The sequence below is a fragment of the Chiloscyllium plagiosum genome, unplaced genomic scaffold (assembly GCF_037043375.1).
Source record: "Chiloscyllium plagiosum isolate Xiang-an unplaced genomic scaffold, Cpla_swu_hap1 HiC_scaffold_18, whole genome shotgun sequence".
NCBI classification, from domain to species: Eukaryota; Metazoa; Chordata; class Chondrichthyes; order Orectolobiformes; family Hemiscylliidae; genus Chiloscyllium; species Chiloscyllium plagiosum.
The window spans coordinates 53,894,766-53,921,218 of NW_028270156.1; the positions used below are offsets into that span (position 1 = coordinate 53,894,766).

The 26,453-nt window shown below is 41.1% G+C and overlaps 2 protein-coding genes across 14 annotated transcripts in view; one reads left to right on the top strand and one right to left on the bottom strand.

Annotated features, from left to right (window-relative positions):
* Positions 1-19,731, top strand: part of epx (eosinophil peroxidase) — a 108,274-nt gene extending 88,543 nt beyond the window's left edge. For 3 of the 4 annotated variants that reach the window (XM_087996632.1, XM_043706042.2, XM_087996633.1), the window contains 3 exons: positions 4,614-4,778; positions 5,797-5,890; positions 8,658-9,111. In XM_087996632.1, the coding sequence (XP_087852758.1) occupies positions 4,614-4,778; positions 5,797-5,890; positions 8,658-8,793 (395 nt within the window). In that variant the 3' untranslated portion in view covers positions 8,794-9,111. Of the gene's footprint in view, positions 1-4,613; positions 4,779-5,796; positions 5,891-8,657; positions 9,112-19,399 lie in introns of those variants that run through there. The other variant, XM_087996634.1, reaches the window with a different exon arrangement.
* The window catches only part of rab3il1 (RAB3A interacting protein (rabin3)-like 1), a 68,350-nt gene continuing 54,733 nt past the window's right edge, over positions 12,837-26,453 (bottom strand). For 5 of the 10 annotated variants that reach the window (XM_087996636.1, XM_087996644.1, XM_087996638.1 and 2 more), the window contains exons 5-12: positions 25,568-25,783; positions 24,560-24,676; positions 23,512-23,640; positions 22,643-22,755; positions 22,523-22,546; positions 16,997-17,096; positions 15,886-15,952; positions 12,837-15,243 (exon numbers count right to left, since the gene is read on the bottom strand). In XM_087996636.1, the coding sequence (XP_087852762.1) occupies positions 15,161-15,243; positions 15,886-15,952; positions 16,997-17,096; positions 22,523-22,546; positions 22,643-22,755; positions 23,512-23,640; positions 24,560-24,676; positions 25,568-25,783 (849 nt within the window). In that variant the 3' untranslated portion in view covers positions 12,837-15,160. The remainder of the gene's footprint in view (positions 15,244-15,885; positions 15,953-16,996; positions 17,097-22,522; positions 22,547-22,642; positions 22,756-23,511; positions 23,641-24,559; positions 24,677-25,567; positions 25,784-26,453) is intronic. The other 5 variants (XM_087996640.1, XM_087996637.1, XM_087996639.1 and 2 more) reach the window with 5 other exon arrangements.

Genomic DNA, 26,453 nt, shown 5'->3' on the forward strand with positions numbered 1-26,453 from the left:
TAAAATACTTACCTCACGTATCAGCAGACTCCATTTCAGCAGCAGGAGTTGAGAGAGCACAAGACAGGAGGCAGCCAGGAAGGTGTTGAATATAAAATACTTACCTCGGGAATCAGCAGAGCACAGGCTGAACAGGAGTGGAAGCAGATACAAGGACTGCTGGGTTACTGAACTCATATATTCGGGCTGTGGCTAAACTCAAACACTATACATGTAGTGTCTCCCACCCGTCCTCCCCCTCCTCCTCCTCTAACCAAATAAAAGACTCTGTGTGGAGGGTTCGTACGGTAAGGATTTAAAAAAAAATCTTTTGGTAATTTAGAGCAGAGAGGATGGAAGCTCAGGCAGTTACATGCTCCTTTTGCAGGATGTGGGCGGTAAGGGTCACCACTAGTGTCCCTGCTGACTTCACCTGCGAGAAGTGCATCCAATTCCAGCTCCTCACAGACCGTGTTAGGGAACTAGAGATGGAGCTGGATGAACTTCAGATCATTCAGGAGGCTGACAGGATGGTAGAGAGGAGTTATAGGGAGATAGTCTCACCTAAGTTACAGGATGTGTGTAGCTGGGTGAGCATCAGGAGAAGGAAAGGGAATAGGCAGCCAGTGCAGGGACTCTTGTGTGACTGTTCCTCTCAGTAAGAAGCTTACCGTTTTGGATACTGTTGAAGAGGTGGGGGAATGACCGACCAGGGGAAAAGCCACGATGGCCAAGTCTCTGGCACTGAGCCTGGCTCAATGGCTCAGAAGGCAAGTTGGGGAGGAGGGGAGAGGGGGGGGGGGGTGTGGAGGGAAGAATAGGAGAGTGATAGTGAAAGGAGATTCAATGGCTAGAGAACAGCCTGGAACAGGCTGATATGGTCAAACATGATGGTGAGGAGGAAGCCGTGCTGGTTATTTTGAAAACATGAGGATAAATAAGTCCCCTGGGCCAGATGGAATATATTCAAGGTTACTATGGGAAGCAAGGGAAGAGATTGTTGTGCCTTTAGTGATGATCTTTAAGTCCTCACTGTCTACTGGAGTAGTACCAGTTGATTAGAGGGTGGTACATGTTATTCCCTTGATCAAGGAAAGGAAGAGAGATAATTCTGAGAATTATAGAGTAGTCAGTCTTATGTCAGTGGTGGGCAAAGTATTGGGAAGGATTATGAGAAATAGGATTTATGAGTATTTGGAAAAGCATAGCTTGATTAGAGATAGTCAGCATGGCTTTGTGAGGGATAGATCATGACTCAAGGCTTATTGAATTCTTTGAGGATGTGACAAAACACATTGATAAAGTGGATGTGGTGTGTATGGATTTGAGCAAGGCATTTGATAAGATTCCCCATGGTAGGCTCATTCAGAAAGTAAGGAGGCATGGGATGCAGAGAAATCTGGATGCCTGGATACAGAATTGACTGGCTCACAGCAGGTGGTAGTAGATGGAAAGTATTCACCCTGGAGCTCAGTGACCAGTGATGTCCCACAGGGATCTGCTCTGAGACCTCTGCTCTTCGAACCTTTTATAAATAATTTGGATGAGGAAATGGAAAGGTAGGTTAGTAAATTTGCTGATCACAGAAGATTGGAGGAGTTGTGGACAGCATGAAGGCTGTTGTAGGTTGCAATGGAACATTGACAGGATGCAGAACTGAGCTGAGAAGTGGCAGGTAGAGTTTAACCTGGAAAAGTATGAAGTGACTCATTTTGGAAAGTCAAATTTGAATGCAGAATACAGGGTTAAAGGCAGGATTCTGGGCAGTGTGAAGGAACAGAGGGACCTTGAGGTCTACCATAGAATCCCTCAAAGTTGCCACCCAACTTTATAGAATTGTTAAGGCTGCATATGGTGTGTTGGCCTTCATTAGCAGAGGAACTGAGTTTAAGAGCCACAAGGTTATGCTGCAGCTCTATCAAGCCCTCGTTAGACCATACTTGGAGTATTGTATTCAGTTCTGGTCATCTCAATGTAGGAAGGATGTGAAAACTTTAGAGATGGTGCAGAGGAGATTTACCAGGATTCTGTCTGTGCTAGAGGGCATGTCTTAAGGAGAAAAGTTGAGGGAGCTGAGGCTTTCTCATTGGAGCGAAGAACGATGAGAGATGACTTGATAGAAGTGTACGAGATGATGAGAGGTATAAATAGAATGGATAACCAGACACTTTATTTCAGGGCGGAAATGGCCCTGGAGGCATCATTTTTAAGGTGATTGGAGGAAGGTTTAGGGGAGATGTCAGAGGTAGGTTCTTTTACAAAGTGATGGGTGCGTGGAATGCACTGCCAACAGTGGTAGTAGAGGCAGATACATTATGGACATTTAAATGACTCTTGGATAGGCACATGGATGATAGGAAAATGTTGGGTATGTAGGTTAGGTTGATCTTAAAGTAGGATAAAAGGTCAGCACAACAGGGGGCTGAAGGGCCTGTACTGTTCTATATTCTATGATAAAGAGCATTCCTGATGAAGAGCTTGTGTTCGAAATGTCGACTCTCCTGCTCCTCAGATGCTGCTTTTTCAGTGCCACACTTTTTGATTCTGATCTCCAGCATTTTTAGTCCACACTTTCTCCTGTTCTATATTCTATGTACATTTGTTATCATGTTCCTAAAACAGACAAACTCTGATTTGCTCCAGTGTGACACCATCCACTTCAGTCTTCACACTGGATTCTGCTAATCTATTTCTTCTAATTACAATAGTTTTGGTCTTTTGTTGGTCATTCTGAAACCATCTTTTAATCTTTTCAATTTTACTTTAACAGTACATTGTAGGGCCTTTTCTAATTCTGTAAGTAATGTCGTATCTTCGCTGTAGCACAAGTTCGTATTTGCTCTTGCCTCCAATTTCTAGATTTAATTCTCTGAATCTTTGTTGTGTGTAGACGGAATAATTTTGATTAGTTATCGAGATTTATAAATCATGGGGGCATAGGTAAGGAAAAGGCCCTTCCTATTCACCTTAAGGTGGGAGAATTCAAAACTCAGGGTCATACTTTCAAGGTGAGAGTTGGAAGATTTAGAAAGGACATGAAGGGCAACCTTTTTCAAAGCAGAGAGTGCGCTTCGTGTATTGAATGAACTGCCAGAGAAAGTGGTGGATACAGGTAATTAGAACTTCTAAATGACATTTGGATAAGTTCGTGAACAGGAAAGGTTTTAAGGGATATGGGCCAATGACAGGCAAGAATGACTAGTTTAGTATGGGAACATGGTTGGCCTGGACCGGTTGGACCAAAAGGTTTATTTCTATGCTGTATGTCTCTCTGACTCTACAGCTATATGACTGTACCATTTTACTCTTACCTTCACATATAGAGTCATAGAGATGTACAGCATGGAAACAGACCCTTCGGTCCAACCCATCCATGCCAACCAGATATCCCAAAACAATCTAGTCCCACCTGCCAGCACCCGGCCTGTATCCCGCCAAACCCTTCCTACTCATACCCATCCAAACGCCTTTTAAATGTTGCAATTGTAGCAGCCTCCACCACTTCCTCTGGCAGCTCATTCCATACACGTACCACCCTCTGTATGAAAACGTTGCCCCTTAAGTCTCTCTTATATCTTTCCCCTCTCACCCTAAACCTATTCCCTCTAGTTCTGGACTCCCCAACCCCAGGGAAAAGACTTTGCCTATTTACCCTATCCATACCCCTCATAATTTTGTAAATCTCTATAAGGTCACCCCTCAGCCTCCGACGCTCCAAGGAAAACAGCCCTAGCCTGTTCAGCCTCTCCGTATAGCTCAAATCCTCCAACCCTGGCAACATCCTTGCAAGTCTTTTCTGAACCCTTTCAAGTTTCACAACATCTTTCTGATAGGAAGGAGACCAGAAATGCACGCAATATTCCAACAGTGGCCTAACCAATGTCCTGTACAGCCGCAACATGACCTCCCAACTCCTGTACTCAATACTCTGACCAAGAAAGGAAAGCATACCAAATGCCTTCTTCACTATCCTATCTACCCATGACTACACTTTCAAGAAGCTATGGACCTGCACTCCAAAGGTCTTTTTGTTCAGCAGTACTCCCTAGGACCTTACCATTAAGTATATAAGTCCTGCTAAGATTTGCTTTCCCAAAATGCAGCACCTAGCATTTATCTAAATTAAACTCCATCTGCCACTTCTCAGCCCATTGGCCCATCTGCTCAAGATCCTGTTGTAATCTGAGGTTACCCTCTTCACTGTCCACTACACCTCCAATTTTGCTGTCATAATTTTCCTTCCTCTGGTCTGATGCTTGCTGTTTGGTCCTAGTATACGCTCTGGATAAATCTCACATCTTTACTGAGCTGCACGATTCAGAAGTGCACCAGCTGACCAATAAAGCGGGGATTGTTTTGTTGGAGTTATTCAAATACAATAAGAATGAGCTGGCACAAAGATGAACTGACCTGGCAGAACAGCTCAAATTCTTAGAAGTGATCAGACACTTTGACAATCATAATGATTAAAGCGAGGCATTTAAATAACTGAAGCCCTACAGGAATTATTTAACAGGTCAGCCAGATGCTCAAAAACAAAATGGTTAAAATCCCAATAAATCCTCTTTATTCCACTGCCAAAACAATCTGCATTTCAGAAGTTAGTTAAAGTTGTATCTTCTGATTTTTGACAGAAACTCCTTGTGGAAAGGCTCCTAAAGCAGAAGGAGCACACTTCTTCTTTTGTAACACCTCCATCCATTTTGAATGTTACATGGGGCTTACACTCATTGGACCTTCTTCGCTAACCTGTGACCTCCCGACTGGAGCATGGAGCTCTACAGCACCTATATGCCAAGGTACCTAGGGATTTGTTGTCTTAGGTCTGAGCAGTGACAGTGCACAGATATTAAAAAAACTGGTTAGTGGGAATACCAAATACACCAATGACTTCCTCCAGTGGAGGATCCGCCCCCACTTCTCGGTGAAAGTTCCCTAGCAATTCTGAATAGCCATTGATGTCTCCAGTTGTCAGCTTAGTTAACTGTGTCAGTCCATGTCACGTTACAACGAATAGTGATTTTTGATCATTTGCATAGTTTTTTTTAAATTCTTTAACAACAAGAATTGAGGCTCATTTTATAGGGCACCACTAAGTTTGGAAAAAAGTGGAAGCCAAATCAACAGCTCGTATTTAAGCGATGGCAAGCTCAGTTTTTATAAAACCTATAGATTTAGGAGCAAGGAAGGACAAGGGGTATGGTAAGAAATTCTGATGTCCTGAGTAAAAACCAATGCAATTCGTGTTATTTCAATATTAAAGGGTAGTGAGAAGAGGAATGGGAGACAGATTAGATGTAACAGGAGAGTTTTTAAAAAGCGCTGACATTGGTAGTTTAAATAGAAGTATGACAGATTGTAATGGTAATAGTGTTCTTAGCCTTAAGTTGAGAGATAGGCCTTTGGTCTTTTCATATATTCTATGCAGGGGTCTGACAGAGACTGCAGATGCTCCCTCAACACTGACTAGCAGTTATTTTTCAAAAAAATGTGACCATGGCTGATTGGGGAAATAGTATTGGGGAAATGGACTCCGTTTAAAGCAAAATAAAAGCAGAATCATAATGGAAACTGAATCAAACATACATAAACTCATTGTGTTAGAGCTTCTTCTGTACTTACCGTAAGATAGATAAAGCCATAATTGTTCAACCAGCAAGTTGCAACTCAACATTCCTTCTGCATCATCATTGATGGCTATTAATATACAGAAACCTGATTCACTGATAGATAGAGGTCCTCCTATAATTTCACTTAGTTACTATTTCACAAGTTTTTTTTTTAAATAACAAACTTATTTTAAAATCTATCAAACAGATACCATCTCAAAGAGTCCAAGCCTTATCACAACGGTGGTCATTGTCTGTGGCTGTGTTTTCAGCATCATTCTTATGGTTTCCTGTTTCCAAAGGTAAGATTCTACTGGTAAATAGCTGTTCATCCATCAGCATTGAATATGGCGAGGTGAACATAGGCACACACACATTTCAGCACTATCCAAAATTCCGCATCTTACCCCACCTTACCTTAAAGATGACTCATGATAAGACGTGAAAATCATTTATACAGTCAGTCTGTATTTTGCCAAAGCTAAAAGTCTAGATAACTGAGTGCCCATGAGGTGTTCATGGGCTGTTTATTATGGAGACCAGCAAAGCCAAGCCTTTTCCTCATTTAACATCCACCTATTATTTAATCTTTATTAGAAATGAGTCCCACTTTCCAGTGCTTAGCATTTCAAGTGGATTCCTCAAATCCTTCTAAATCTTCTGCCTGCCATTTAAAGTTATGACACCTTGTTACTGACCCTTCAACTAAGGCAAACAGCTGCATTGTATCCACTTTGTCCTCCCCTAACTGAGGCACAATTTTCTACCCCCCTCCACTCAGCTTTCTCGACTCTAAAACAAACAAACCTATCTAGCCGGTCTTCATAGCCAAACTGTTCTATCCCAAGCAATCTCCTCTGCAGCCTCTCTAGTACAGTCACATCCTTCCTATTGCATGGTGACCAGAACTGTACACAGTACTCCACTATGGCCTAACCAAAGTCCAATACAACTTCACCATAACCTCCCTGCTCTTACGATCAATGCCACAACTGATAAAGGCAGCGATCTGTATGTCTTATTAACCATCCTATTAACCTGTTCAGCTTCCTTCAGGGATCTGTGGACAAGCATTGCAAGATCCTTCTGTTCCTCATGTCCTGCCATTCATCGAGTACTCCTTTGCCAGAGTTAAATTCCATCTGCCTCTGATCTGCCCATCTGACCAATAAATTACACCCTCCTGTACCCGAAGACCTCCTTCCTCACTGTCAACCACTCAGATAATTTTGTCATCCACAAATTTATTTGCATCCCACCCACACCGGCTTCCAGTCAGATTACTACTGTTTCTGTCTAGCTCCTACCACTAAGCCAATTTTGGATCTAACTTTCCAAGTTATCCTGGATCCTACGGGTTTTTATCTTATTAGTCTCCCTTGTGGGAACGAGTCAAAAACTTGCTAAAATCCATTATCCTCAATGACACACCTGGTCATCACCCCAGAAAATTTAAATCACATTTGTAGGCATTATCTCCCTCTGAAAAAGCTTGATCAAACCTTGCCTCAAGTGAAAGTGAAGTGCATATCTTCAGAATTTTCTCCAATAGTTGGATTATTTTTTTAAATTTCATTGCTAGCCAGAGCAACTACAGCTAATGTGTGTGGTATTGCAAACTTTGAGGAGGATTATGATAAGTTTCAAAAGGACATAGTCAGTCTGGTGGAATAGATGAACAAGTAACAGAAGATAATGCAGAAATGCTGGAGGTGATTGATTTTAGTTGGAGATTAAGGACAGACAATAAAAACATAACTCTAAAGAAAATGCAAGAGCAATGGGATATACGTGCACAAATCATTGACAGTGGTAGGGCAGTTCAAGGAAGCTATTGATAAAGAAGATAGAGTCCGAGACTTTATAAATACAGGCATAAGTTAGAAGAGGTAATTATAATAAACCTGTGTAAAACACTGTTCATTCTCAACTAATTCTTATTAAATGACACAGCAGACTCAAAAGGCTTGATGCCCTACACGGCTTCTAACCTGTATGTTCATTTTTAAGAATGGTGCAATATTCATGTGTGATGCCATTCTGTACATAAATTTGGTAAACCTAATTAGCACAAATCCTGTGGAGTATGAATTTCTGGAATGCATGCAACATGTTTTCTAGAATAGTATGCTGAGAAACCAAATCAAGAACAAGTTATTTTAAATCTAGTAATGCAATAATAACAATGCGCTGATTAATTGAAAAAGGGGATTTAGGGATAGAGTGAACATTCGTAGAATTTTACATTAAGTTTGAAAGTAATGTAGTTCAGTCCGAATGGATCTTAAACCTAGAGAAAAGGAAACTATAAAGTTATGAAAGGCTGTGGTTGATTGTGGGGAATCTGCAGTAAAACATGAGATAGACAATTAAATGTTTACAACACTTGTGCATTCCTTTTGTGCCTGTCTTAAACGTGCCTACCTTAGCATGCCTACACAGTACAGACTCAGTGACTGCATATGGAATTCTGGATCAATGGTGCTGGAAGAGCACAGCAGTTCAGGCAGCATCCAAGGAGCTTCAGCAAAATCGACGTTTCGGGCAAAAGCCCTTCATCAGAAATCTGATGAAGGGCTTTTGCCCGAAACGTCGATTTTGCTGAAGGTCCTCGGATGCTGCCTGAACTGCTGTGCTCTTCCAGCACCATTGATCCAGAATCTGGTTTCCAGCATCTGCAGTCATTGTTTTTACCCGACTGCATATGGAAGCAGAGCAGGTCAAATACAGAAACAAAAAGGTGATCCAGATGAGCTACAAATGGGAATGGTTGAAACATTGTTTCATTACCATTTCTTCCTTCAAAGGTCATCCTTTGTTATTTAATCTCTCTCATCTACCACCCTAATCACAGACCTTCTCTTTTGTTCTTTTCCATTCATCCTCCACTTACTCTATACAGGTTTAAAACTAATTTAATCTCCACATTTTTCAACTTCTGACAAGAGGCTTGACTTTGTTTCTTTCTTTCACCAGGCTACTGCCTGACTGGAGTATTTTATAACAAAAACAACTATGGGTTTTTAAAACTAGGGGAATGCTGTAAATAATGTCTTTCTTTCTGTCTAGATATCGGCAGAGGCACCAGGATAGGGGTGAGACAGTGATTAAATGTGAATTATGCATCAAATACTTCTCATCTGATGATACCAGACAAGGCACTAGCATTGGACACAACACAAAAGCTAATTCAGCATCCACATGACTCAGAAATTCCATTTGCTAATTCATTGCTGCACTAATTCATCATATAGACTTCCTTTCCTGCAAAACCTGTCTATTCAAGGGCTACAGCTTTTTCCACATGACCATGATACTGTCAGCCTGAAGCCACTGAATCCCAGAACCAAGTGTTCTGAGAACCTATTTCATCCTCCCCTTTATTGGAACCTCCAGTCACTTCCTGACAGATATCTATTATAACTCCAGAAGATGAAACCACTTGAGGTTGTGCAGACTAAAAAAAAAATGTAAGTAGTCAGATAGAATCTGCTGGAAAATATATTGATTTTGTTGGGTGTCATTCTTTCTCTCTTTGTAAGTAGTGTTGGAATTTCTCTCTTCCTTTCTATATAGTGTACTGGGATGGAGGAGAAAAAAAAAACTTACTTCATTCCCTCTGACCCTTATACTCGAAAACATACAGTACTGAGTTTCAGGAAAAAAAACTATTGTGGACCTTTATGGATTAGAATGTCTCTCATCAAATAGAGCAGTTGGATTCCCAATAGCTTGAATGGGGCTGTGGAATTTTGGGAGTATTTTGCTGGCTTTTTTAAATCAAACCAAAGTCAGTAATGTTATAGCATCACTGCTTCCAAATCTAGTTACACAGCCAGTCATCTGGCTGCCAGGACTAACACCACAGATTCAACAAGTACCTCACTTATACGGCAACATCTAAGTAATCACACTCTGAATGAATTCAAAAGAAACAGTCAGTCTTAACAGGGGTAATTCACATAACATTTGGTTTATTTTCATCTCATCACCTTATCACAATCAAACTCTGTGTCCCACAATTCCAACTAATGTCTGGCATCAGGAGCTCTATCACAAAGTGAATCAGTGCTCTACAAGTCCCCTCACACCTCTCGGCATTTGTGTGTGGATTACTGGCATTTTCTAGACAAGAAAAAAAAGAGGCAAATAACTGAATGGTTAATAGTGAGTGCAAGGGCCCTATTAAAATATAAGTATTCATTCAATGCACAGAAGCTTGGATATCTGTGCCTCCAAAGACCACTGTGGTTATTCTGAGGTGCAAAGGGAACCACTCTGAATTGAAGCTCAGTCAATATCCCCCACAGTCCAACCTACATGAAGGCAGTAAATCATTACAAAAGATGAATATTCAAATAGGCACAGGCGAGTGGGAACCTAACAACCTAATCACCTTTTAAGATATAAATTACCTTAAATTTTTGGTTACATAATTTATACTATTTCCAACCTGGAGATTCATTTGCTAAATTAACAGAAAACACTGAATAAAGTTCAAGATTTATTCAAACCCCAATAGCCATCAATAGGCTGCTTCCCATAGCACAAACTGTGGCTGGATTATAAATAGCAGGGCATTTAAAACAGAATAACAATTGTTACAAGGATCTTGGGCTCAAAATTTCCACAAAGCAACAGTAAACATGATGGTAACGTCCAAGAGAATACTAAGTTCATTCTCTCCAAAGTCAATGTCGAATGACAAAAGTGGGTGGGAATGAGGTAAGCCTATTGAAATCTTCCAGAATAGGAGGTACTTTTACTTACTCCTTTTGCAATTGATGGTGGCATTTGTTAATTTACTTGTAAACAATTTCACTCAAAAATTCTCAGATTTCAACAAAACTTGGTACACAACTGTTGTATAACCTAAGGAAGATTAAATTTTTTTGGATGATATGGCTCCAAATCAGAATCTTTGGATTTTAAAAAAAATCCATTGACATTGGGAAAAGGACAAATTGACATTGTTTTTTAAAACAAATGAGATTAAGACTGTTACGACTACTTTGGAATGCTGTGGATCATGGAATTCATCACTACTATCAAAATCAATGCTGAGTTTTCAGAGCAGGTTGGTGGATGTAAATTGGCTGAAGTCTCCTCAGCAGAGATGAAAGCTCTGGATAAAAGATTTTTTTTCAGCCAAGTCGCTCAAGGTGGTAGGGAAAATTGTCAAGGAAGAAACACAATGGCCACAACATTGAGTAAATAGTACAGCTGTGCTGGAACAATATACAGTGGGATTCAACAGGACAGAGATTTTATCTTGGTTTTAGCATCAAGGGTAATTGAAACAGATTATCCTAATTGGTACAGAAATAAAATGAAGTGAGATATTGAGATGTCAAAGTGTAGTTGTAGCACCTGTGTAATCACAAGAATTGCAATTGTGTAATTACCAAAATCTGCATCGTCATCCCATAAGGGTGTTAGATGATATAGCAAGTCTAAAATAAAATATTCAGAATCCCTACTTAGCATTATATATTCTTCCCATTGCAATAGTTTATTCCATATGTGTTTATATACTCCAATAAAACTTTCAAAAACATATCTTGCAACTAGGCTTGTTTCATATAAAATTATTCATGTTAGGAAATAATGCAAGCTACCATTAAGAATGTTTCAACACGCCAACATTGTCTTTATATTAAAGTCCCATGTTATGACCTGTTGAGTCAGAAAATACATAACCTGACAAATGAGGTGAAAGTATCTTCAATAGTAGAAACATTTCACTTACTGTCACCAACTCACATTGTATCCTGCCCAATAGTTTAATGCTATTAGTCAACTATCAAGGTGCTATATAACTGCAAACTGATGTACTAAAACATCACAAACCTTTACAGGAGTATCAATAACCAACAAAATGTGACAAAGTATGATTAAGATAGGGAAAATCAATTATTTAAACTTGTAGCTAATTAGCAAGATTCAAAACAAAAACATTGAAGGTTTCATTTGACTACAATAACAATATGAAAAGGTCACGCTTTAATTCATCTTACTCAGAATATTGAAGATAAAATTAATTTCTGATGCTACCTAATTAATTTAAATGAGAGATGCAAGGTGAGCAAATTTAATCTATATTTTAACTTTTTTTTTTAAAAAAAAGTCTTTAGGTTGAGAGAGAAGGTTTACTGGTTAAATTGTACTTTCTGGCCACAGTGATTTTAAAGCATGAGTGTCCTTTTATGGGGTTTTAATCATAGAAAGAACTTTTAAAAAAATGAACAAAGTAAGCAATTGTATATTAGGCTTTAAGTTGAGGGTCAGAGATCAAATTCTCCAAACTCGAAATCAACACAGCCAAGTCAAACCCTCTGTGACACAAAGTAATTCTCTATAATGTTTGGGTACTATAAAAAGTAGTGTTGTTGGTAAATGATTGAAATTCAGAGCTTTTCCAAATCTTTTAACTTGTGTAAATAGTTTGGTCCATTCTTTTATCTTAACTTCTTCTGTATAATGAACTTTTATTTTATTTCAACCAAAACTGCAGCATTGCATGCTTGCAATTCAGTGAAAGGCTGCATCATTTAAAATCAAAAATAAACATGATCTATCAAGCCAGATTTCAGTCTGACATCAAACATGTCCATTAAGTCTCAGATGGGAATCACAGCTTGTGGAGTTGGCACCCTTAATATGAACACTTTAGTGATGGCTGATCTATTTAAAATGGAAAGCTCCAAAAAGCATTAACTGCTGCTCACCAATTTTGAACAAGGCCAATAGTCTCCTCGTGCACCAGGGACATCAGAAAAACAGCAAACGGAAGTGATATAGATTGTGCACATAAGATAGTTCTATGCTAATATTAGAGACATCCAAAATTTTTACAATAAGAAAGTTATGATACTAGAAGAGAGTCTTGATTGGAAGTACAGCAGCTTTGTGTCCGTGACTTTTGTTCTATTCCACTGGAAGGTTCGGGTTTCTGATCACATCCAGTAAAGAAACTCCTGCCAGATTCAGACTGGAGTCCAAGGGATTACGTAGAACATCAATGCAAGTCAAAGAGTCAAATGAGCACAGTATGTTCCATGCATAACTTTTGCAGCTAAAAACATACAGAATAGGAAGACACCCTAACATTGTAACTAAAATAATCATGTAGATTATTTACTTCTATAAACCATCTGGAGCTCAGAAATAATGCCAGGCTACAATTCACATTGCGAAAACATTTCCTTCAAATATGCCCATCAACATCACTTTGTTCAAAGAAGCTAGTTGTCAGTTTTATAATTAGTATTTATTCATACATTGTAGAAACGTACTAGACATTTATACAACTATGCAGTCAGTCCAGCCCATTGAAGGAAAGTTCCAACTGATTTTCAGGGAGGCATGGATCCCCCACGTCCAGTAATCATTAGATTGGCAAGTGGTGAACAATTCCCCACAATAAACACTGGAATTAATGATACCTGAAAAAAAGTCATTAAAAAAAATTTTAAGCATGCACCATGCAGTTTAAAGGAGCACAACCTTTAGGAAAGGTGTTTGGCAAACACCTCTCTTTTGCAGGGTATGGAAAAGGGGAAAGGAAATACTGCGTCATTTTTGGGCATTTGAGCTCTCACACAATTAGATATTTTTACAACAAAAAAAAACACACTGGATGCTGGAAAATCAAACAAAAAGCAAAAACTGCTGGAGAAACTCAGCAGGTTTGGTAGCATCTGTGGAGAGAAAACAGAGTTGGTGTTTCGGGTCCAGCGACCTTTCTTCAGAACTGATTGGACAGCCACGAGTCCTGTCTCCTGATTACTATCCAGCAACCCCAGCTGGAAAGTATATCTGTGTTAAGAGGAGGAGAGCAGGCCCCTTGTGAATCTTGACATTTGAACTGCCTGACAGCAATCACTCATTAGTCACTTAGGTCCAATGCTGACGGCAACAATTGCTGCTCACCCTGGCAGGAGACTTCACTTTGAAGACAAGAATGAAAATTGGCATAAATTAATTTTCAGATTAATGTTTGCCAAACATTTGATGGTGCTCCTTTAATAGTAATGTATGGATTATAAGGAATTTTGTAGTGATTATAATACTCTAGTACAAGTTAAACATGTAGAAGAATGATACTTGGCTCAAGCCAGTTTGTAATCAAAGATTAAGAACTGAAAGTCTAGGCTCCCATCCTCAGAATTCTGTGTCGCACAATGAGGCATTTGGAGACATTACTTAGTCACAACATTTATTGCTTAGGAGACTGGTCATCATGGCGACAGTGCATCCAAAAAGGAAGGGATGCAAAAACATCATTGTACGGTTGTGGAAGAGGAGAGATACACTGTGGAATGTGAACGGAAGAGTATGGATGGCTAGTGTACATTCCATGTTTGTATAGGGCCAAGGCTTAAAGACGTACAGAAGCAGAATCAATGCTTCGAAACATCACTGAGTATCAGCTGGTAGTTTAAACTGTCCAACACAATAAATACTAAAAATGGAGTAGTCTGTGTACAATAATGGAATGCACTGCACATAAACAAACCAACAGGTCATAGCCGAATGGCTCTCAGCTGGAAGATGACAGCATGGACAGTTGAAGATGTATTTTGTGGGACTGTGCAAAGGAACAGTGACAAAGAGTTACAGGAGCTGGCAGAAAGCACGATGGCCATCTCAATGATTCATGGAATTGATAGGATCAGATCGTGACTGAGATACTTCATAGTCATGGTAATCCATGAAACCTTCATCCAATTAAGCATCCCTTGCACTAGCACAAGTGCAACATAGATGACATTTCATGCACCTATCACCACCAACCCCACATCCCACCCCCCCACCCAAATCCCTCCTTCCCAGCTTGTTGAGGAACTCTTCTGTGGGAGTAAGCGGCCTTTCCACTATCTAGTTGGGGGAGGAGGCGGTGGGTGGTTTAGGGATTAGTCTCTATACTTGTACTGTAGATCACTGCCACATCATTGCTGCTATCTGATGTGATGTAACAGGACTATTTCAACCAACTCAACACTGGCCCTACCCATGTATTCCTTCCAAAACAAAAAGTAGTTGGTGAATAGCACCTCAGAGAAGGGAAATAAAAAAATCAAATTGCTGCAATCATGGCTGGGCTTAATACCCTAGCTTGAAGTCCAATTTTCTACTATTATTACATCGAAAAGGAAGAAACTTACTTTTCCTTCAAAATGGTCCTCCAAGAACCACTTTTCTCCATTTTATACCAGTTTACCAAAAGGAATTAAGCCGCTGAGGCCTAACAGGCACAAAGGTTTGTGGTGGTTTTACAATTCTTGGTTGTTGCAACAAAGATCCAAATTACGAGACCTTTGATCAATGGCTAATGAGATAAGATTACCCTGTATATTATCCATAGTCACGCCTTGGCATTTAACATAACTTTTAATATAGCCCAGGTCACGGAGGCAGTCATTCATCCACGCTAGGAACATCACCATGCTTCCTGTTCATTTCCTGCTCTTATTTGTGATGGCATTTTCCATTTTGTTTAAATCCATTGTTTAAATGAATGGTCCCTTGACTTGAAGCTTAATTCTGAATCTGGGGTATCAACCCAGAGATTAAGACTCCTCGGTGTAGTATCCTAGTTTAGCATTAGACATTTCCTTCCTCAGCTTCATCACTTCCCAGTACATCTGTTCCACTGCAAAAGGGAAGAAAATAAATTAGAGTGAAAGACTTGCAGTTGTCCAATACCTTTCCCTAACTCAGATGTTCCAAAACACGTTATAGCCAAGAAAGTACTTTTGAAGTGTGGTCATTGTTCCAGTTTGGAAAAGGCAGCACCACCCAATCTGCACACAGTAAGGTTCCACATACCACAAGGTAATAACAACTAGACTTTAAAAATTATTGCTGTGGTTGAGGGATACATATTAGTCAAGATACCGGGGATAACTTCCACAGTCCTTGAGGAGTCTGTCATGGGATCGTTTACAACTACCTCAGTGAGGACACTGGACCTTTGTTTAAATGCCTCAACCAGACCACAATGCAAACAGAGAACTCCATTCCCTCAGCATTACAATAAGTGGCAGCTTTGTTTTCCTGTGGACACAAATCTCCGCAATACGATCAAATCTCAATTTTTTTCATTCAGACCAATCCTGGTTCACCCAGTACCCACTCAATCACTGTGGTAATCCCATTGCTATAGGAACTCTACATATCCCTTCAGCTTATAATCAAGTTGCTATTAAAAACTGCTTCTATTCTAATGTTAATCCCAGAAATGCTGAAAAGGCCACTATGAACTTTGAACATAAGAGATGCTTTACAATCTTACCATCTTGTCGGACTAAACCTTGTTGGATATAACGAATATATGTGAAGAAATTGCAAACAGCAGTAATCTGTGAAACAGACAGTATCACAATTATAAATGTCAAATCCACAATCACAAAACAGAGCCCAGCCTCCTCTTACCCTCCAATCCCCTCCATACCCAAAAACTGACTCCATGTTCTCTTACATCCCATCATTCCATTTCCATACCCATTCAAATCAGTAACCACGAGGAACAGAATTCATGAGCCCTTTGAAACTCTCACAAGAAAAAAGCTTTCGAACTCCAGTTGAGAAAAAAAAACTGTCCCTTTGGGAAACTCAATTAGCAAGCATAACCATTGAAACGCCACTTGGGAAAAAAATATACTTATATATATCTGACAAAATAAAAGATACTGTCATTTAAAAACTCGCTCAAACATTTAATCCAGCTCGTTGCTCAAAAAGTCAAATTAAACAGACCCCTCCATTGCCATGTAAACAGCCATGGAGTTAAATCCATGAGCAGCAATTGGAACTCAGTCTGTTGCACAACTGAATAGACAAATCCTCCAGAGCGCAATGCAATCTTTGATTGAGTCTTTGAAGTTGACTGCTGAAAATGTGTTGCTGGAAAAGCGCAGCAGATCAGGCAGCATCCAAGGAGCAGGAGAATCAATGTTTTGGGCATGAGCCCTTCTTCAGGAATGGCTCATTCCTGAAGGGCTCATGCCCGAAACGTCGATTCCCCTGCTCCTTGGATGCTGCCTGACCTGCTGCGCTTTTCCAGCAACACATTTTCAGCTCTGATTTCCAGCATCTGCAGTCCTCACTTCCTCTTTGAAGTTGACTGTTCAGTTTTCTTTCAAAAGGTTCAACTGTGTCTGGACAACAGATCAAAGAAAACAAAAAAAAGGGGAAAAAAAAATTTATGTTGTCCAGATGATCAATTTAAATCAGATTCTTCTTTAAATACATACTTTTTGTTTTTCCAAAACAAAGTATTTTTATCTGTTAATGGGCAATGCAAAGTTATCCTTCACATCCTGAAATTCAAACAACTTTGTGTGTGTTAAATCCTGTTTGCAACACACCATAACACAAGTCTTCTCCTTCTGAGTTATACATACCCTGGACCTGCAGGATGGTGAAATGTAGAAATAATTTCCAGAGTCCCCCAGTTTGATGCGATGCTTACAGGTTCTGGATAGGCCACTCAGTGCACATTTCCTGAGGAGAAGGAACAAAGAGTTGCACAGTAAAACACCAAATCGGAAACGTCGATTTCAAAGCTCCTTGGATGCTGCCTGAACTGCTGTGCTCTTCCAGCACCACTAATCCAGAATCTGGTTTCCAGCATCTGCAGTCATTGTTTTTACCTTTTTAAAACACCAAACTAGCTGACATGTGTATTATCCTGGCCGGAAGTTAACAACAGTGTGCACACTATTTAAATAGGCAAGGATCCACCGGAGTCTAAACTAGGCCTTTTCAAAATTTGGGCAAGATTTGAATACAGGAATTAATGAATCTCAAAAGTACATTTCTAATGGATAATGGTCAAGTATCTCCAAGGTAGGCAGCAATGCTTTCTACAGTTTGGCTCAGATTCCTGAGAGCATGAGGAGGTGCAAGAGAGAAAAGGTTCAAATTTCTTTAGAACAGAGGCAGCAGAGGGAAAACCTAGATGAGAGGCATGAAGTTCTAGGAGGTTTGAGAGCGCAGCATGGTGGCTCAGTGGTTAGCACTGCCACCTCATAACACCAGGGAACTCGGGTTCAATTCTACCCTCGGGATACTATGTAGAGTTTGCACAGTCACCCTCCGAGTGGGTTTCTTCCTGGTGCTCTGGGCCTTTTCTCCCCCCCCCTCCCCCCTCAGTCCAAAGATCTCCTGGCCATAAGAAACGTAGGGTTACTGGGATGAGGTAGTGTCTGGGTGGGATCCTCTTGAGGGTTAATGTAGACTTGATGGGCCAAATGGCCTGCATCCACACTGTGGGGATTCTATAGAATACATACTCTATTCCTCTTGTTGAGCGATCCATAACCAGTCCACAGATTTAGAGTGATAGGTAAGAGATTGAGGGGACATTTGACATTAACCTTCTCAAACCAGAGGCTGACTGGGGGCCTGGAAATCACTGCCAGAGATGGTAGAAGCAAAACCGTAAAGACTACTTAAAAAGTGCAGTAACCTTCAAGGCTATGATCTAAGAGCTAGAAAGCAGAATTAGTTTGGGTGGCCATAACAGCAGCATGATGAGGACCAAAATGGCCTCCTCCTGTGCTGTAAATGTGATCTGACATGTACTAACTCCAGGTGTAGGATTTCTCATCCCGAACCATACCTAGGACGGACTATTAAAGTGACTATAGTGTTGAAGTAAAATGGCCAACTGTGTGCGTCTGTTATCTACGTCAAGGAATCAAGTACTTTCAACATATACTTCTACATCTTCCTCTTTCAGTATGTTTATTTTCCTGTACTTCTCTTCTACATTTCACAGCCTGCCTGACTGTATGGTGCGCAAAAGCATTCTTTTATTTCTTCCTCTACTGTTGTGGTATCGTCTTTCTTATCTGGCATCATGTCCCTGGGGTACAGTACTTCCTTCTTGATCTGCAGGAATTATTTATACAATCATGGAAAATATTCCAACAATCCCCAGCCCCGTCAGATACAAAGAGGCCCCTCCATTAATCCTTCAAGCAGCACATTCCTGAAGCAGAGACTTTACACAATTTTAATTTATACTGGAAGTGTTGATTTATAAGGGGTTGCAGTCATGCTCACTCCCAGCAGTCCTCTTGTACTTTCCTTGATTAGTTAAATCCCCACTCTGGCATCTAAGTGTATTGTGCACATGTGTTGGTAAGCATTCGTGTTTTAATCTCTATCTCCATTAAAAAAAAACTTCCAAATAAAATGTAATTTCCCAGTGGTTAAATCTCTTTCCTTCCCGAGCCATGGGCAAGGACAATGCAGAAGCACCTTGACCTGCTCCATACTGCAACAGTCCTGGTTCACTGAACCTAGATAGAACAAATCTTTGGTACTAAAGGGATTGATCAGTTTCTTCTAGTTCCTGGAAAAGGATAAGTGCGGACAGTACACCACGCAACCAGTTTTGGTTTCAAACACAGTTTAGTAGCAAGCAGGGATGAACATACCAGATCCCTCTGGTATACTGAGCTGAAGGATGACCTGAAAAGGTAGTGACAGTTTGGATTACGCAGGCGAGCACAGAGACAGATAACATTGCTCACAGGGTCATCATGTACTGCTGTTGCAGGCTGTCTCTCCTACACTTGTCTGTCCACACACTAGCAGAGGAAGAGAAGGTGTAATAGCTAGAGATAACTGCTTTGTGCTGATGTGATATCACTGAATATATGCCAGCTTTGATAGATGTTTTATAACATCACAATTTCAACTCAAGTAGAAACATCACAATATAATACAAGGTTTCAACTTTGAGAAATTACTTGCATTTATGTTATGCCTTTTGCAACATTGGCAATATTTTTCAGCCGATAAACTTACTGAAGTACTCTCCGAAATGCTGCAGCGATTTTGTGCTAAGTAAGACCCCAGAACAGCAAAAAGTGACTAGTTAAATCTGACCTGGGTGGTGGAATTCTACATTGAAGATACTGGGAGAACACGGTCCTCTTTCAAATAGAGGCGATGGGATTTCTTCCAATCAAATCAATTCAAAAGATGGTACCACCCTCAGTACTGCACTGAAGTGTCAGCCTAAGTTTGGACACAGCAATTGAGCACGCTCCCATCAAACCAAACTTGTAAAAAAAGATTGTTGACTATTGTTTTAAAAAGTCAAATAAAAAAGAAAGTGCGTGTTCCTTTTTCACCAAAATCATTAAGCAGTTTCAAAAGAATTATAATTTTATTAAAACTCAAAAGAAATCCTAATTTAAACTAAACTGCGTTGGAATGAAGAGAGTTGGAAAGAGGAACGTTCATTGGAACACTTCACACAAAGTACAACAGAGATAGGAGGATATTAATCCAAGATCACTAAAACGAACTGTAAAAGCATCAAAAAGATGCGTTTGAGAAAGAGAAGGAATGAGATATACAGTGAGAAAACGTGTAGTTGAGGTAGATTTCTGAATAAGGAATATTATGTTTAAAAGCTTTTCCTAAATCATTAGAAGTGTACATACAACACGTGCTCAGCATGTTTCTCTGTCTGCATGTGAGTGCCTCTGGGAATAGTCTAATTTAGAAATTGTACATTTAACAAATTTCATGAAGCTGGGCATTTACCACCCTCTGCAGAACACTGTCAGAACTGCAGTCATAATAGGGGAGAGAATAGTGAAATGAAGACCGTTCAATCCACACAATTTCAATTTAGAATTGGGAATCTGGCCCCTGGTTCATCCCTACTCCAGGGATGAACAGGGATTTATTAAAGGACTAGGACAATTAATGACAGGGACCAGATTTACCATACAAGTACAGTGGGCAGTGCCCTGGAGACCCTCCAGAGACAGACTGGCAGCCCAATGGACTAAGCTGGAAGCTGATGAGTAAGAGAGAAGAAGGGGAAGGAAAAGGCAGGTCAACAATTTTAAACTTCAAATAGCCACAGCTACCTGGCCATGATCATGAGGGACAGCCTGTCTAATGAGGTAGCCAACAGTCACACCTCTGGCGTGGTCATCATTATGGGTCATGGGGGAGGGCCAGATCTTTTCTTGATCCATCACCACTGTCTCCCACCATTGTTTGCTCCAAGTTCATCCTGTTGACCTGGACAACTCAGGATTAGGGATTGTGGCAGTGAGCCAGCACACAGAGGCTAGTTACAAAGTCATAGCCCTGACAGCCTCCAATCCAGACCCCGCACCATTTAAAAATTCAACCCAATAGCTATAGACACATCCCCCACACATTTTCTATGAGAGAAACACTGCATAATAAATACTCCCAAATCCTCAGATAACCAAACAAAAAGTCCATTAAACACCGATTGAATTATCTCCAATTGCAAGATGCCCACCCATTGTTCACACCAGTTGACTACATGTCAAATGTTGAAACTTTATTGCTGGAACAGCACAGCAGGTCAGGCAGCATCCAGGGAACAGGAGATTCGACGTTTCGGGCACAGGCCTTCTTCGGCCTGTGCCCGAAACGTCGAATCTCCTGTTCCCTGGATGCTGCCTGACCTGCTGTGCTGTTCCAGCAATAAAGTTTCAACTTTGATCTCCAGCATCTGCAGACCTCACTTTCTCCTCCTACATGTCAAATGTTCCCTTGCAACCTACTGATATGCCCAAGCCCTCATACAGGTAACTGTGGCTGTCCTAGGTTTAAAATTGTTGACATGCCTTCTCCTTCTCCCTTACTCACCAGCTTCGTCAATTGGACTGCCTGTCTGTCTCTGGATGGTCTCCAATGGCCCTCCAGCCCCAGGCCACTGCCCACTGTACTTACTAGCATGGTAAAGTGGTCCGTCATTAATTGTCCTAGTCCTTTAATAAATCCCTGTCGATCTCGGAAATAGACCACGTGAGGGCAGAACCTGGGGTGAACCAGGTGCCAGATTCCCAACTCTAAATGGAAATTGCGTGAATCAAACGGTCTTCATTTCACGACCAGCCTCACTGTTCCAGTAACATGCAGAGGAGATGATTATCTTCATTATAGATCTATAGGCCACCCCTCTGCAGCTACAGGAAAACAAACACAGGGTCCCCCTCCACCTCATCAGATAATATTGATGGGCTCAAGTCATTACTTCTGAAAGGCAGCATTAGCAATGCAAAGAGTATTATAATTGCTGAAAACAGGTTTCATCCAAAAGAGGCAAGCCAAATACATACAATTACAGAAGCCATGCAACAAGCAGACAAAGAGGAGTCTTATGTCCATTTATGGGAATGAGTGTTACTGGCAAGGTGAGAATTTATTCCCCATTGCCTGGGGAGAAGGTGGAAGTGAGCTACATTCTTGAACTTTTACAGTCCCTGGGAAGATGATAGTCTCACAATGCTATTAGGAGCAAAAAGGCCAGGATTTTAACCCAACGACAGAAAACCAATGTTTCTACAACAGGATGGTCTGTGACTTAAAGGAGATTGGTCTTGCAGGTTGTGGTATTCTTGTGTGCTTGCTGCATGTTCTGCAAAAACAAAACAGTCTGACCCAAACATCTCTAGTACATTTGCATATGGGTCCCAAAGGTCCTTGAAACAAGTTTGAATACATATATGCTTCTGTGTTAGCAATATAGATCAGCACCACCTTGGGGTCATCTGCTACACAAATTCGGGATTATCCATTTTCCCAAAAAATATCCTGTAGCTAGCTCTGTCAGGGTTAGCTGACTTGAAAGCCTGCTATATAGCTAGGACAATAGCCAATAAAGATTTAATTGAAAACGTGTCCCCTACATTTCACACTGGGAGATTAGCTGCCTGCTGGTTTCAATGTGTTTACTCCACCAATACAACTCAGAGCCAGAATCCAGAAAAGTACAGATTGCAAGACCATATAGCCCCAGTCGGAATAGGTTTCAGCGCCACTATGGAGTTTACAGAAGCTGTATTAATACTGTGAGTAAAGGCTGATTACAAAAGTTAGTGTTCATTAGGATCAGGAATATCCATGTAAACACTTACGTCAACACTTCAGCCCGCCACCCACTAAAAGAGAGAAAGAACATTAAATCAAGAGGAGAATCAGACCAAATTAACAATAAATCAGATCAAAGGCTATAAGAGTGAAGAATGTGCTCTTACTTTGGTCCTCCACACTCTATTGCTGAGGCCTTGACGACTGGTAATGCCTGGGCAGCAGCTGGCTCAATACTCAAAGTATTGTTCTCCACAGCAGCTTGGACTGCTTCAGTCAGCTGAGAGAGACAGGGCGAGAGAGAGCGCGCAAACAAAAAAAGACACAGATCATGGGAAAGCAGAGGCAAAAGTAAATAGGACATATAGCAAGGTAGAGTGCAAGACAAAATCAGAGCATGCAAGTCAAGCAGGACAGCAAGAAAGAGAAACAGAATAAACATTATTAAATACAAGGGCAATTCAATATTTGTTCACAAGAGTTTTATTTTACCTGTAAACCAATTGAAGTAAATAAAAAGTCAATCATGTTGCTCATTCTCTGGTCCCACCCCCAATGCAGACAGTCTCTCTAGGCAGGGAGCGAAAGCAGCCCACAGTCTCCCTCCAGTTTATTTGCCTCACTTGTTAGACTTCTTTGCCATCCTGCTGCTGAAGTGCTCCAGTCAACAAACACAGTGCTTTTGAAAGTTGAACCATCAAACACTGGGAGGAAGTTTGGAAGCATAAAGCTGGATAAAATGTGTTAAAGAACTCTCAACTGCAGTCATCAGGAACTCCCAGAAGTAGTAACCAACCCCTCAAACAGAAACCAGGTACAAAAAAACCCTCAAAAAAACAAAGGACTCATTCCTCATACACCACGAGCACCAAGCTGCCCCTTAAAGGCACCAGTCCAGGCACAACGTGAGGTCTATGGGCTTTCCAGAAGCTAAAGATTCATCCTCCAGAACTCTATTTGCCATCAGGCAATCATTGTGCTCTGTCTAACAGCAGCTCATTCCAAAGGGTTATCTACTTTCAGCCACCAAGCTCACCTCATGTTTGGCAAAGGAGAGACATGGGCTGATATCTTCCTGGTAAATCCTCTCCAGAAATGGACAAGCCTTATCCAGGGTTGGATCCTCCTTCCACGATTGGAACTCCTCGAATAAAATCAGGTCGATCTGTAAGGAGCAAGATACGAGCATCAGGAATAGCAGTATTACCTTGAAACCAGAGGTCAGGCAGGTAAGCAAGCATCTCCTTCTTATATTAGATTAGATTACATTACAGTGTGGAAACAGGCCCTTCGGCCCAACAAGTCCATACCGACGCGCCGAAGCGCAACCCACCCATACCCCTACATTTACCCCTTACCTAACACTAAGGGCAATTTAGCATGGCCAATTCACCTGACCTGCACATCTTTGGACTGTGGGTGGAAACCGGAGCACCCAGAGGAAACCCACGCAGACACGGGGAGAACATGCAAACTCCACACACACAGTCAGTCGCCTGAGGCGGGAATTGAACCCAGGTCTCTGGCGCTGTGAGGCAGCAGTGCTAACCACTGTGCCACCGTGCCGCCCTTAGTGCCAAGGCTACTTGTATTCTCCCTACTCCCCAAACATTAACTCTCGATTACTCCATGAGCACCAAGCACACACTCCTTCAGTCTCATCACTTTTTGTAAGTATGGATGTGGAATGGCAGTAAACTGTCAATGGCTTCACATCACTAATGGGTTAATGAAATGATAAACCTGTTCTGACTCCAATAAGTCACTTACAACACAATTATTCCAGATGCATATTTTTCATTCTTCTAGTGACATTCCAAATTCGTGCCCTTGCTTATATTGTACCATAAATCACACTGGAAAACGAAACCCTAACTCCTTTCAGCTCATTTCTGTCTCAGAGATAGCAGAATAAGCATTAGCCATTAGCCTAGGCTGAAGGGTTTAATTCACCACAACACTGTCCTTCAATTCTTTTTACCCTAGTTTAACATCAAGAGGAGTAAACACAAAGTACATCTCTATGACAAAGATCATTCGCAGCAATATGACAGGACAATTGGGGCACAAGGTGACAACTGTACCTGATGCTCCTGCATTGACGATGGCTTGGTAAGATGCCCATACGGCTCAGGTGTGACATAAATCGCCCTCCCAGGTACGATGCAGAGCAGCAGAGAGAGGAGAGTGGGCACCCCTGCCTTCAGGAGCACCATGAAAAATCAGTGTTAGCAGAGTTAGAATATTAGAACAGACAGACAGGGAATTGACCATAAACCAATAGTCTCAAGGAGCACTTCTTGTGAGTTCAACTCAGCATGCCTTTTAAGATAGCATCAGGTCCCAGTTGATGAATAAATTTAGTCTTTAATTGATTGTTCACCCATTTTTAAATTCTAAATCAAACACTTTTCTCTCAAAGTGCCAAACACATTCAGTGGTCACTAACAACTCGTGAGCATTTATGTGGACAGTTACAAGTATATGTTGTTGTACACTTCCCTTAACCCTCCCCTAATCAGGGCTGACAAGGGGCTTCCACCACTTACTTTTGTGTGAGGCCAGGTATTAGGTCAATAAACATGATGCCACCCCTCCAAAATCAATTTAGTACCGAGGTTCAGGTTTACTAGATTCTTCCTGAAGAAGGGCTAATGCCCGAAACGTCGATTCTCCTGTTCCCTAGATGCTGCCTGACCTGCTGCGCTTTTCCAGCAACACATTTCCATCTCTGATCTCCAGCATCTGCAGACCTCACTTTCTCCTCAGGTTTACTAGTGGCAGAGCATTAGAGCTATAGCAGACAGATTCAAGGCCCCAGCTATCTCAATCTCTGCAAACCTACAGAATTGCCCCAGTGGTGGGTTGGAGTTAAAATTACCCAGGATTTGTTCTGCTGATGTCACATTTAATCAAACAAGGTACTGAATCACATTCCCACTGAGGGGCACATATCTCGACCCAGACAGGTAGAATGAGAAACAAGCAAGGCAAGACAGCAAGGCAAGCAAGCCAGGAGAAGCAGACAAGAGAAGACCGCTAATGAGACAGACAAGTGGACAGAGAGTGATCAGAATAGTTTCCACACTCACCTCCCTACCATCTTTGCTGATTGGCTTTAACTGGGTATTCTGTGTCGCTGCCGTCACAATGGCACTACTCAAGCTTTTGTTGCGACTATGGCCCTTCTTAAAGACCACCTTAGAGGGGCTCTGGAGCTGGGGGTGCAGCTCCCTGTTCGGAGAAGATGGTGTAGATGTAATCACAAGGGTCTTCAATGCTGTTACCTCAGCCAAAAGCATGTCAATCTAAGATGGGGTGGGGAGAGGAAACAGAGAAAGTCAAACATTACCCAGCCAATCATTTGAATATGGTAGTGGATGCTAATCCTGAAGAACAAATCAATTAATTTCAGACACTCAAGAATTGATTGTAACAAGACCTGCAATATGGAAACTGAGCAGATGGGGTTTGGGCTCAGTTTAAAATTGCCCAGAGGATCCGTGCCAATGTCCTGCTCCTATCCCACATTTTTCCAATTTAAATATACTTTTCTGAGCACATGCATTAGACACTTGTAGGGAACTGCAGGATATGTCTTCGTGTCAATTGGATTCTGATGACTTCATTGAATTGAATTTGTTATTTTAACTACTGATCCACATGCAGAAAATATCCCCATCTAGTGAATCAGGCAGGTTAAATGAAAAGAGAGTCAGGACTGAGAGGCATCCAAAGAAAGTTAGCTTATATTTACATTTTCATATAGGAACAGGACCATTGACAATCTGCAAAAGGACCATTAGAAATCAGAGAATTGTTGATACAGCAAAGATGGCCATTAGTTCCACTGTGCTTGCACCTCTTGAAAGAGCTATCCTCCTCTTTCCCCACAAACCAGCAAATGTCTTCCCTTCAAAAAAGGTGTTAGTGAATTACTTTTTGAACATGGACATTTATTCAATCAGCCTTCCAGAT